Source organism: Vombatus ursinus, unplaced genomic scaffold (genome assembly GCF_900497805.2).
Source record: "Vombatus ursinus unplaced genomic scaffold, bare-nosed wombat genome assembly UNPS02006874.1, whole genome shotgun sequence".
NCBI classification, from domain to species: Eukaryota; Metazoa; Chordata; class Mammalia; order Diprotodontia; family Vombatidae; genus Vombatus; species Vombatus ursinus.
In genome coordinates, this window is record NW_020946652.1 from 10000987 (window position 1) to 10012954 (window position 11968).

At 50.4% G+C, this 11968-nt stretch overlaps 1 protein-coding gene across 1 annotated transcript in view; it reads left to right on the forward strand.

The window, feature by feature from the left end:
• The first annotated feature begins 721 nt into the window (after positions 1-721).
• Positions 722-11968, forward strand: part of COL1A2 (collagen type I alpha 2 chain) — a 32968-nt gene continuing 21721 nt past the window's right edge. Inside the window, exons 1-15 of the mRNA XM_027848776.1 lie at positions 722-957; positions 2946-2956; positions 3500-3517; positions 3913-3948; positions 5059-5142; positions 6661-6717; positions 8027-8071; positions 8161-8214; positions 8306-8359; positions 8676-8729; positions 8998-9051; positions 9532-9585; positions 10627-10671; positions 10931-10984; positions 11083-11127. Of these exons, the coding sequence (XP_027704577.1) occupies positions 888-957; positions 2946-2956; positions 3500-3517; positions 3913-3948; positions 5059-5142; positions 6661-6717; positions 8027-8071; positions 8161-8214; positions 8306-8359; positions 8676-8729; positions 8998-9051; positions 9532-9585; positions 10627-10671; positions 10931-10984; positions 11083-11127 (735 nt within the window). The 5' untranslated portion in view covers positions 722-887. The remainder of the gene's footprint in view (positions 958-2945; positions 2957-3499; positions 3518-3912; positions 3949-5058; positions 5143-6660; positions 6718-8026; positions 8072-8160; positions 8215-8305; positions 8360-8675; positions 8730-8997; positions 9052-9531; positions 9586-10626; positions 10672-10930; positions 10985-11082; positions 11128-11968) is intronic.

An 11968-nucleotide genomic window follows, 5' to 3' on the forward strand; every position in this document is an offset into this window, starting at 1 on the left:
CCTGAGCCCCCAGAGAGTCTCAGGGGGCGGACAGACTTGGGAGCAGGGCAGGGAACCCCAATTTCTGTCTCCATATCTTTTTCGTAGAGCAGCGCCCCAGGGAGAGCGGGGGAGGGGGGGAGGCGTGGGGGTGCCTCCCAGGCTCGACAGTTCCCCGAGGACCGTCCAGAGCCAGGGCGTGGTTCGGGCTGGGCGCTTTGTGGCTGGGCAGGCGGGATGGGGAGAGTGCTGGAGGGGACGGGAGGGCGGAGGGTTCCCTGCCTCCTGTGCCACGCTGTACTAACTCCCCCCATCTCCTCCACTCCTCCCCCTTCTTGACCCTACCCTACCCTACCCCAATAACCAAGGCTGGCACAGGTAAAGTAGAACCTGGACAGCTCCTGCCCCGGTGTCCCGCCTTCTGTCCCCATACCCCTACCCCGGTAACCCCGAGCAGGGACCTCGGGGCATCTCCAAGAGGCCCAACCTGTGAGTGTCTAGGCGAGGGGGGTATGGAAGGGGGGCGGGGAAGCAAGTCACAATTTCCTTCCTAAACTTCGAAACTGTCCACGTCCTCACAAAGAATGGAACCAATTTGAGCGCCCCGCCCCGCCCCCGAAGCCCCCCCCCGAGTCCCCGCCCACCCCCCCTTTCCTCAGGCCCCCGCAGGCTGCCTCCCATTGGCTGCTGCGCTCTTGGGGCCACCCCAGGCCCGCAGAGCCATGGGCCGGATAAATACAGGCAGACGGCCGACCTTATTTTAGCATCCAGCCGGCGGCCGGTGGTCTTCCTGTCGGCCGGACCCTCAGCTCAGCTCTCTCCGACCCTCCGACAGCCCCCGGCCCGGCCCGCGCCCCAAGGAGTCTGCATGTCCGTCTGAGTGTCCGTCCGTCCCTAGGACCGCAGACATGCTCAGCTTTGCGGACGCGCGCCTCTGGCTGCTGCTCGCGGCCACTTGGTGCCTGGCCGCAGCTCAGGGTAAGCGGGCCCCGGGTCGGGAGTTGGGGACCATGCGGGTGTCAAAAGAGTGTCGATGGGGAAAACTCCGAGTGAAGCCAGCGCGGACCCCGGGAGATCCAGGGATGGACAGAGCCCCGGATCCCGAGTTCAAATTGCGGCTCTTCTGTGGAGCCGCAGTCGTGTACCCCCAGCCTCAGTTTCCTCAGCTGTAAACCGAGGGAGGTGACTTCCCAAGTTATCCCCTCCGTCCTTCCAGTTCTGAATCCGCGGATGCTCTCCAAGACCTGTTTAAAAAAGAAGTGTAGCCCTGAAGTCAGGACAACCTGAGTTCAAATTCGACATCAGACCAAACACTTGACACGTACTAGCTGTGTGACCCTGGGCAAGTCACTTAACTCCAATTGCCTAAAAAAAAAAAATTTAAAAAAAAAACCACCCTATTTGTGTTCCCCAGCTGGCGGCAGTGTAGGCCTCAGTGTGGACTGGTCGCCCTCTTCTGGGCAGTTTGGGGAGGGGCCCCCGGACGACTTGAGCTGGCCTTGTAAGTCTAGCCAGAGTCTGGGGACCGTGCGGTCCCACGAAGGCCGTCTAAGCTAAAGCTGCAGTTATCCTGGGAAGCCGCGATCAACCCGAAAGTTAAAAACCATTGTTTATCCAAGCCCCTGGAAAGTGGGTGGGGATGGAGGCGCGCCCCCTTCTGGGCAACGCCTGTGAGGAATCCGAGACTCCCCGGCCCAAGTTGGGGTGCAGGAGCTCCCAGGAGGCTGCAGGGAGGGCCTTTCTAATGGTTTCCTCATCAAGAACCAAGAAACCAGATGAGGGCTCGTCCAGCTCGGGCTGTCTCCCTTAGTCACCGAGGTGCCCATATTGCTGGGAATTGCGGGGGTGGGGGGGGGAGTGCCGGGGAGGGAAGGGGGGGCTAGGGACTGATTCGACCAGAGTGGTCATCCCGGCCACGGCAGGATGCAAGGCTGGGGAGGAGAGCTAAAAAAAGGGGCTGAGAACGGGGGCCAATCCATTCATTCCACGTTCCCCCTCGGACCCCATCCCTCTCTGTCTGCATGCCCACTTCCAAAACTCAGCAAGTCCCCGCCTCTCGGCTGGGGACTCCTACAACTGGCTCATTTGGGGCGCCCTATTCAGGAAGAGGCGAGGCTCACATGATCCGCACCCCATTCCGCCCCCAGTTGGTGACTGAAGGCAGAGAAAGGACGAACCAAAATTCCTTGCTGTGGCGCCCGACTGATAATGGGAGGGGGCAGTATTTGCCACCCCAGAAATAGTTCCGCGGAGCGTTTTTCTAACTCCAAATTACCTACCCCAAATTTGACCGGGACTTGCATCTTCCTAGTCAGGGAGTGGTTCATTATACCTCTCTCAGTAAACACGTATACAATATTGAATTAAGTTTCTCTTTTTAGACTTCGAGGCATTCAAGTGTCCCTGGGTAATTGAACCTGTAGGGCCTGCACCAGGGGTCTTCGATTGTAGTTCTGGCCCCAGCATCCTTCCCCTTCCTCCTGGTCCTCTTAGCTGGTGTGGTGCAAGAACTTAGTTTTCCAGTTCAGTGTGGCGCCTGCCAGGGCCTGGGCCAAAGTCCAGGATACCCTTTTTGCCCAAGAGAGGGCATTACAGATGAGCTACAGTGGAGGGGTTACAACCTGTGATTGCAAATAATTTGCTAATTAATGTCCTGACCTGGAGAATTTCATTTATCTACCAATGCTCTTAATTATCGATTGTTAGAGGACTCCCCTTAATCCATTGGGAGACACTGAGCTAGAAACTCATGTAAAATGTTCCAGGCATCGAAGCTCCCCTGTCCACCCCACCTCTGTCCCCCAGTCTTCCAAGCCAGAATAAAACACCATGGGATTTTTCCAATTGTTCAAATCAATTCATCTTTTAGTTTTCGTCAGTCTGTCTTGTGGCTGCTGTTCTATGTCAGTGACCCAATAATGTTGTAATCCAAATTAACCTTGTCTCATTTTCTCCTTTCCCTACAGCTGTACAGGAGGTCAGTATCACTTTGATGTATTCTGGTTTATAGAGTTTGTGAGTCAGTCTCACAAAGTGATTAGATGGGGAGAGGGGCGGTGCACACTGGCATTGACTAGGCAGCAATCCCGAGAACTATATGAAGGCTTGTGGTGGCAGATGTTAGAGACTGGCTGCCCAGGGAAGGGCCCACCCTTGTGGGCTGGGCCATGGCAAGTAGAGCCTGCATAAGGAAGAAGGAGAGGCTTGGGATTCTGGGCCAGTTGCTGGAGCAAGTGGACCATAGAGAGCCAGAGACACTTTTCCCTCCTTGCAATCTGGGAATGATGAGGCCTCTCTACCTGCCTGCAGGCAAGTTCACCAATCCACTTGTGGCTAGCCACAAGCAACCTAGGTGTGAGTCAGTATACTGAAGATCAAGAAATGAATGGTCTTGCTAATGTTTAAATGGCTATTTCCAACTACTAACCTGGGATCCATAAAACAGCACAGTAGCCAGCAGATAGGCATGTCTCTGTGGTTTGTTCTTCCTAATGACCTTTGACTCTTTCTTTCCCACCAGCCACCCAAAGGAAGAAAGGTAAGTACGAATTAATTCTTTGTAAAACTGAGAGATGTATGAAATTTTCACAGTTGAAGTTAATGAGATATAATAGATTTTTTAAAATAGGGGTTTTCCCCCAACATTCTGAGCAGATTAATCAGAAGTCAACGTATGCTGCCCACACTGTAGCAAAGATTTTTCTACGTGCTGCAATTACCCTGGACAGGAATACTAGCACTGGTGTTGCCAGAAGGGCTGAGGCTTGCTGTCTGTTGCCCCCAGTTTTAAAAAAGGCTTTGGAGCTATAATGTACTTTGACCAGGATGGCTTACTTAATCAGTCCCACCAATGAATCAAAATTTGAGAATAATTTGGTTGTTCATTAGAAGTCACCCTGAGCTTTATAACTAAGTCATTTCTCTCTCTTGAAGGGACCACAAGGAGACAGAGGTCCACGAGGTCAAAGGGTAAGAAAATCTTGATTTATAAAATCTGCTCATTTTAGAACAACTTACAAGAGAAATCCCTGGAAATTGGCAAATTAGTTCACAATAAGCAACTATTTGAACAGAACATGTTGTAAATGATCCAGCTGGGTAGCCAATGGGGCAAATAGATTCTTTTATGTTTATTGACCCATTTTTTCACCACCATGAAGCAAAGCCATATAACCAAGCCCACTAACTACCCTCCCCCAAGAAAATGATTGTGTCATTCTCATGGGCTTCTTTTTATTGGCTAACCTATCCCTTCTTCTCAATCCCAGGGAAGTATTGTTTAATGTTTTGGGCTGACTAACTCATTTTCACAGAGTTTTTGATGCCATGCTAAATCTGCGCACTCTTGGGGTTATTTGACAGCCAATGGGAGCTCTTTCCTTCCCCACTTCTGTTTCTGATGTTCATCTTCAAGGAATTGATATGTGTGCAGTCTTTATTGGGTTAAAAAGCATATTTGTGACATTCCTCAGCACTTAACATTTAATGATTATGACTATGTAATCATGAATTTTGACTAGATAGAACTCCACCTTTGCATACATCTTTGCCGGATTCTTTGGGCCAAGAGGTGTGATCCCAATTCCACCCATATAGACCTCTGTCAGAAATATTTTGTCAATGGAAATACAGTGATGGCATTAAGCAGTCTTCAGAATGTTCTAGTCTCCCGAAGTAATGATTATATTAAATGCTCTACCAGAGTAATCAGGAATTACCAATAACAAATGGAGGGGGTCTAAGTTTCTCATTACAAGAGTCAGAAAGTGCTAAAAGACTAGCAAAGAGCAAAATCTCTGGGAAGAGATTCCTAGCTTTTTTTCTGGGAAGTTCTTAGTGTGAGGAATTTTTACTCTGACTGATTCTTCTGGGCATCATAAAGGCAATATATTCCACCCTTTGATATATTCCCAAAAGGATCTGCCTGGTGTTGAATCTTCGTGATTGCAAATTGTAATCATCTCTCCCAAAAGGGACTGTGAAAAGGGTTGACCAGCCCCAATTGTCTATGCATTGTAGCCACAGGCACTGATTTCAGGACCCGCAGGTTGCTCAACTAACTCATCTTTTGCACAATAGGGTCCCCCAGGTCCCCCAGGCAGAGATGGTGAAGATGGTCCCCCAGGCCCTCCAGGGCCCCCTGGTCCTCCTGGCCTTGGAGGGGTAAGAAGTTTTTGGTTTTCTCATTTAACCTTCGATTCACTTTAGCACAGGATTGGCACATTTAAAAGACTAGAAGATGGCATGGAAGGGAAGAGGGGTTCAGTGGGACTGGTTTTTCTTAATAGTTTTGGTAGAAATCTGCTTTGGGTGGGAAATCATGTTCTTGATCTCACTTGTCGACTTGATTCTTTCATGAGAAGATCTCTTTAGTAATCTTATTCCCTGTGTGAACATTTGGCTCAGAGAATGTGTTGGCTATCTGATGTCAGTGCTGATAGATATTAGCTTATTTATTACTTACAGGTATCTATGAGATGAAAATTAAACAGATGAATTCCCTGTTTTTAAAATTTTGCAAAAATAATCCTCTCTCTTTCCCTCTTTTCTTCCTTCTTTCTTTGTCTCCTTCCCTATTTCCCTTTCCCTCCTTTACTTCTTTCCCTCCTTTCCTTTTTTCTTTCCTTCCTTCCTTCCCCTTCTTTCTTTCCCTTTTTCTCTCCTTCCCTCTTTTCCTTCTTTTCTCCTTCCCTATTTTCCTTCTTCCCTCTTTCCTTCCTTCCCTCCTTTTTTCTCTGGCTCATTTGCCTTACAATTCATCCAACCTAACAAGCCAAACTAGTTCAGGCTTAATTTAGTCAAAGGTAATTAGAAAAGGAATACCTTTCCTCGGGCTGTCTCAAGCGATCCTAGATCAGTTCTTGGCCTCTAGTGGGGATCTTTCAGTGTACCTCCTGGTCTTGCTACTTTATGTCTTCATGCTGTCACTCAGAAGGGTGGCTTTGACCCCCAGCTCTGCTTCAATAACTTATGTCTGAAGCTCTGTCTTCGGGGGCCCCTGCACCTCCCTGTACTTCTGCCCAGGACTCCCTAGAGCCATCTCAGGCACAGAGTAGACCTTTAGCTGAGCATTCATTGCTGGGGGGTAGGGGGTAGCAGATTCGACAGTTTGGAAACTCCAAGGAACAGAAGGTTCCTTAGACTTTCTCAAAAGGATGGAATCTCCTGTTTTTTCCTCTTTCAGCCCAACTGGGGCTGCCCTGTTTCACCCCAGCATGATGGCAATTCAAAAGGCATGAGCAGCTCTTGGGTGTTGCACCACACACCTGTTCCCACAAGAGGAGTGAAGGGGCTGAGAAAGGGAGCTGGGGCTGACTCCCCTCCAAATCGTGGGAAGTTCTTGTGCCATCGTCACCTCCAGTCCCATCTAACGAAAGCCAACTGTGGCAAGTTGGGTCGAATTCTCAAGAGTGCTTTCCCTGTCTTTTCGTAAATAAAGCCACCTGAAAGTAGGAAGCTAGGACAAACCAGGAGAGCAGGGCTGTGGCCCATGAAGGAGATTGATTTACAGTGATCCTTCAGTCATGTGGGTCTCCACTGGGAAGCTTAGGAAAAGGGAAAAAGAGAAGAGGAGAAAGGAGAGAGGAGAGGAGAGAGGTGCGCTCCCAGATGAGCCGACTTGCACCAACATGGCCAGGAAGGACCACTGACTTGCCTTGTTCTCTTTCTTTCCCTCCTTAGAACTTCGCAGCCCAGTATGATGCTAGCAAAGGATTGGACATGGGCCCAGGACCAATGGTATGGATCTCAAAAAAAGAAAAATCACATTTTTGGGCTGTTGCAAAGTTACCATCTTCTTTGATCGTGGTGTGGCACAAAATGAAAGAGTTTATTTGTGAAAATCCAACAGGATGGTTTACACGGTGTCGATCCACATGCGCTCGTCCCCCACGCCCCTCGCTCCGCCAGTGAGGGCTTCTGGGTTCAGCCTCTCCCCTGGCTGAGGCCAGTCCCAGCTGAGAGTATGGGATGATGCCGCCAGGGACTGCACAGAGTCTAGCACTGTGAGCTGTCCACTTGGGATTCAGTGTTCGATGGAATTCTGAGATAGAGTGACTGCGTCCTGCCGCATGTTGGCCAGAGAGCTGGTCTTGGGGAAATGTTGGGTATTTTTACTTCAGCTGAAAAGAGTTCAGTTCAATTTAATAGATACTAATTCAGGGTCTAGCTCACACAGTGAGTGCTAAATTAGTTCCTGTGGCATTGGATTGAAGGGCCCAGGATGTGAAAAGGTTGGGGCGAGAAGTAAAACTGTCCCTCATTTTCTACCTGTCACAATGCACAATCAGATGGGGATATGTTCCCTCCCCCCCCAGTCGGGCGTGACCTGTGCTGCCCAGGTATGATGGCCTCGGGCCCTTAACTAAGGAGAGATTTATCAGATAACCTTAGAGTGAAATTGTGACCAATGGGGGGGCTTTTTCTGCATCCTTCTCCCCCAAACTCCCCCCCCCCAAGCTCACTGAGCTGGTCAGAAAGAAGACCATAGGGAGGGAGGGACTGGGTGGGCAGGTGGCCTCATTTTACTTCCTGCTAACCCTTTGCCAAAGCAAACCCAGCCATCAGCAGTTTGCTTTCCCTAGCTGTCCGAGCACTGCAAATAGAGATTTGTGAAGGCTTTACAAATAACATCTCATTTTGTTTTCCCCTCACAACAACTCTGGCAGGGGAGGAGGTGCTGTTATTATTCCCATTTTACAGATGAGAGAGATGAGGCAGGCAGAGGTGAAATGACTGGCCTAGGGTCACCCAGCTAGCGTCTGGGACAGATTTTGAATTCGGCCCTTCCTGACTCCAGGTCCAGGGCTATATCCACCTAATTGCCTCTGTGAATATATTTCCAGTGTGATTAGCCTATCACAGCATTTCTGGGTCTAGAGCTATGTCTAGGGAGGGGCAGGAGCATTCCAGATGGGGATGGAAGACAGGGGTAATTTTCCCTACATCCAGCCTGGCCATTCAGCTGGGCTGTGTCTTGGGGCTGTCAGCGTGCCTTGTCAAAGACTGGCCCTTTTATGACCTGTCATTATCTGTGTCCCCTTTACAGGGTTTGATGGGACCCAGAGGCCCCCCTGGTGCAAGTGGACCACCTGTAAGTAAATTCAGATGAGTTCTGCCTTTTTACAAAGAGACCAAGTTAAGAATCCTAGTGTGAAATCCCATGGTGTTCCTGTCTCCTAGGGTGCCCAAGGCTTCCAAGGACCCGCTGGTGAACCCGGAGAGCCTGGTCAGACTGTGAGTAGAGATACCCGATATGGGTGTGGGTGGATTTTTCTGATGTGCAGGGGACAGGTCTAACAGAGGCGTCTTCTCTCCATTCACCTAGGGCCCTGCAGGTTCCCGAGGACCCCCTGGACCCCCTGGAAAGTCTGGTGAAGATGTAAGTGGGGGGTTGGGCATCACTCTAGGAGGCCATGGGCATCACCGCTGGGGCACAAGTAGAATCGACACAGTCAGCAGAATGGTTTAAAGCACACACCTCAGATGTGTTTCCTCATGTGAGAGATAGCCTCCCTCAGCAGGATCAATGCTTCCTTGTGGAGGGACAGATACACCTTTAGAGCCCACCTCTTATAACTTGTGACTTTTCCCAAAACGCGGAAGCCGAGGGTTGCTCTGAAAGACTCATCCTAATTCAGACGATGCCTTAGCCAGGAATCACAAATGGAAGGATTGTTCTGCCTCTTTCCTGACAGGGTCACCCTGGGAAGCCTGGAAGGCCTGGTGAGAGAGGCATTGTTGGACCACAGGTGAGACATTCCCCAGGACAGCAGCACTGTCCCGAGCCCTGCAGAGCCACCACACATACAGACCTCAGTCAGATGTCTGACCAAACCCTAGCTGACCCAGTTTTCACCTGGCGCAGGGTACTCTTCAGCTTGGAGAGCATGCAGGAGGTGGCCCCAAAGCCCGTTAATGTGAAAGACCTGGCTGATGAGCATGAGATGAGAGCATGCATTGTAGGGGGGGCAGTCTGGGAGAGGGATTCCAGACTGATCCCCCCTCATCTCTCTGCAGGGCGCTCGTGGCTTCCCTGGGACTCCTGGCCTGCCTGGATTCAAGGGAATTCGGGTATGCATCATCTCTCTCTGGATGACCAGTCCAGTGACATTGGACTTGTCTGGACAGTGAGAGCGCTGGGCAGGGTGCCCCGGGGGTCAGGGACAGGCAGGACTCAACCCAAGGCCCAGATGCTGTCACATGGCTCGGAGGGGGGCTATGTCTGTATACCAGGAGGACAAACCTGTAGGACCCTTGGGACTGGTCAGCCACCAGCTAAGCATTAGAACCCCAAATCATGGCATGTCTCATGTGAAGCGATCATCCATCCAGCTTTTGAACTCGGCAGGCAGGGAAACTGAGGCCCAGAGGGGTGAAGTGGTCTGTCCCAGGTAACCCCACTGGTCAGGACCCAGGAAAGGCTTAAGGCCATAGATCTCCCCCTCCCAGTTCTCTTCAGGGCCTGTTGCTAGAATCCATGATAAGCTGGATGAGTCCTGCTTGTGGTGGGGCCTTTATTTGGAATTTTAACAAGACAGCCCATCTCTCTAGGGGCACAATGGTCTTGATGGACTGAAAGGACAAGCTGGCGCTCCCGGTGTCAAGGTAAGGATTGAAGTAGATCCATTAGAGCAGCAAACGAGCTGATGCTCTCCAACTGGTACATCTCTGGCTGCTGTTGGCAAGTGGACTTAGAGAAGGGGGACGATGAGGACTCATTATTTCTGTGTGGGCTGGCCCGTGAGGCCCTCATGCAAGGCTGAGGATGCAGGGAGCCTGTGGGGGCATGGTCTCACCCTCTGGGATGCTCGCCTGTGCGCGCGCGCACACACACAGACACACGTACACACAGATATATACGCATGCGTAGACATGCACACACATACACACATGCATTGCACACATGCACACCAGGCAGGTGGCAGCTCAGAGGAAGATATGGAGTCATTTGCTCGCCATAATACACGTGTGCAGAGCCTTGTGTCAGTACAGGAGGTGCGCGCCCCCTGCTGGGCACAGCAGATACTAAGCTTATTATTGGAAATCTGATGGCTCCTCACTTTTTCAAGTGTTTCTGTATAATGAAAACAAAGGGCTTCAGAAATATCTTTCTTGACTCCCTGACCACCTGAGAGCTCTCTTTCTCTGGTCTGGTTTGCATCTGTGTCTGGGTCCCCAGCCCTCCTCCCAGGCCTGCATGACATCGCAACCATTAATGGGCTCCTGCTCCTGGTTCACCTACTCAGCAGATGGGGGAGGAGGAAGAGTGAGGCAGTTGGGCCCCATCACAGGTTTCCCCTCTCTCCCAGGGGTCTCCAGGCTGGTCTTTATGTCAATCACCCCACATGCCTTCCCCATCCAGTGACCTACCAGCCAGATCCGTCTTAGCCCTGGATCTAGCCTTAGACAAAAAGGTTCACTTAGTATTTTTCCCTCTTTATGGAAGAGGGAAAGTGATTTACCTGAGATCAAGTGCCTCCTAAGGGTGAGGGCCTCCTGCCCATGCCCTTCCCACTGTGGCCCCTCCCCCTACATTGCCTCAATGTTGTCAGTTTGACAGGAATTTTTGAAATGCATGGTGGTTGCACATGGGCTGTACATGAAATGTTTAACTAACACAAGAATCCATTTTTCTTTTCTGTACAGGGTGAACCTGGTGCCCCTGGTGAGAATGGGACCCCTGGCCAAGCAGTAAGTGTCCCAAGGAGCTCCTTCTTTGGAAAATGGGGAGGGAGAAATCCCAGGTTGGGGCTCCAGGAACTGTGTTGTTGGGGCTTAACTGGAATTCATGACAGGCTTCAATGGAACTGGGATCTAAGGCCTTCCATCTCCCAGTCACTTACTTTTCTTGTTGGCTATCAGTGACCTTGGAAAACAACTTCCCCTGCCCACCATGAGGTGGAAAGCAGAAATTCAAATGTCTCATGCTTGTCTCTTTTTCTGCCTCCAGGGAGCCCGAGGCCTCCCAGGAGAAAGAGGACGCATTGGAGGTGCTGGCCCCTCGGTAAGAGCTTCCCCAGGGAGGCACCTGTCTCCTTTTTTTGGGGGGGGGAAGTTTTGCTGAAGTCTCATGTTCTCATGTTCCTTCCATGTTCTACACAGGGAGCCCGTGGAAGTGATGGTAGCGTTGGCCCCGTTGGACCTGCCGTAAGTCTCTCAAGGCCGTTATTGGGGAGAGGTGGGGTAGTGGAAGGGATCTGCACTGAATTCCCCAGAACACAATGTCTAGGACTCCCATGGGATCTTTCAGAAGATTCTATCCATAGTCACCATCCTGAGCTGAAAGATTTGTTTTCAGAACCTTTGGGTCAATGGACCCAAAGCCCTTTGAACCATTTCTGCTAAGTCTACACCTTATTCCCAAAAAAGTCATTATTCCTAAAAATCGCACTTGGGCCCAAAGCAGGTGCTGTGTGGTCCTCCCAGAATTCTATTATGTGTCTTTCTGCAATGAATTCAAAAGTAAAAAACAAACAAACAAACAAACAGAAAAACCCAGTTCACCCTTCTTTAAATAGAGGTTATGGTCTGAACGGAAGAGCTAGGACCCACCAAGGGCTACCACCATAGTGTTCCAATTCACGAGTGGGAGATTTCCCTTCCACAGAAGAGTGAACTTATTTGGAAGCCCTGAACCACCACTGGAAGAAGTGCTCCTTTTAGATTCTGCTAACGTTTCCCCAAGTCTTAGCAGACTGCAAGTGTCCATGGGACAAGGAAGCTCTCGATGGTCCCAATCGGTCTCCTCTCCATCCCCCAAACTCCCACATGTCCCCATTCCATAGTCACCTTGGCCATGGTGGCTCACACCTGCTGAGGCACAGAAATGGCGCCTTATTCAGCTAAAGTAGCCTCTTTGCACCTAATCATTTGGAAATTAATATGGCTTTTTGACCCATGTTCCAGAGATGATTGCCATCCTTTTCCAATGATTTTGTAATGAGAAAAATTAAAATAATGACAGCAGCACATCAGTATAGCCTTTTAA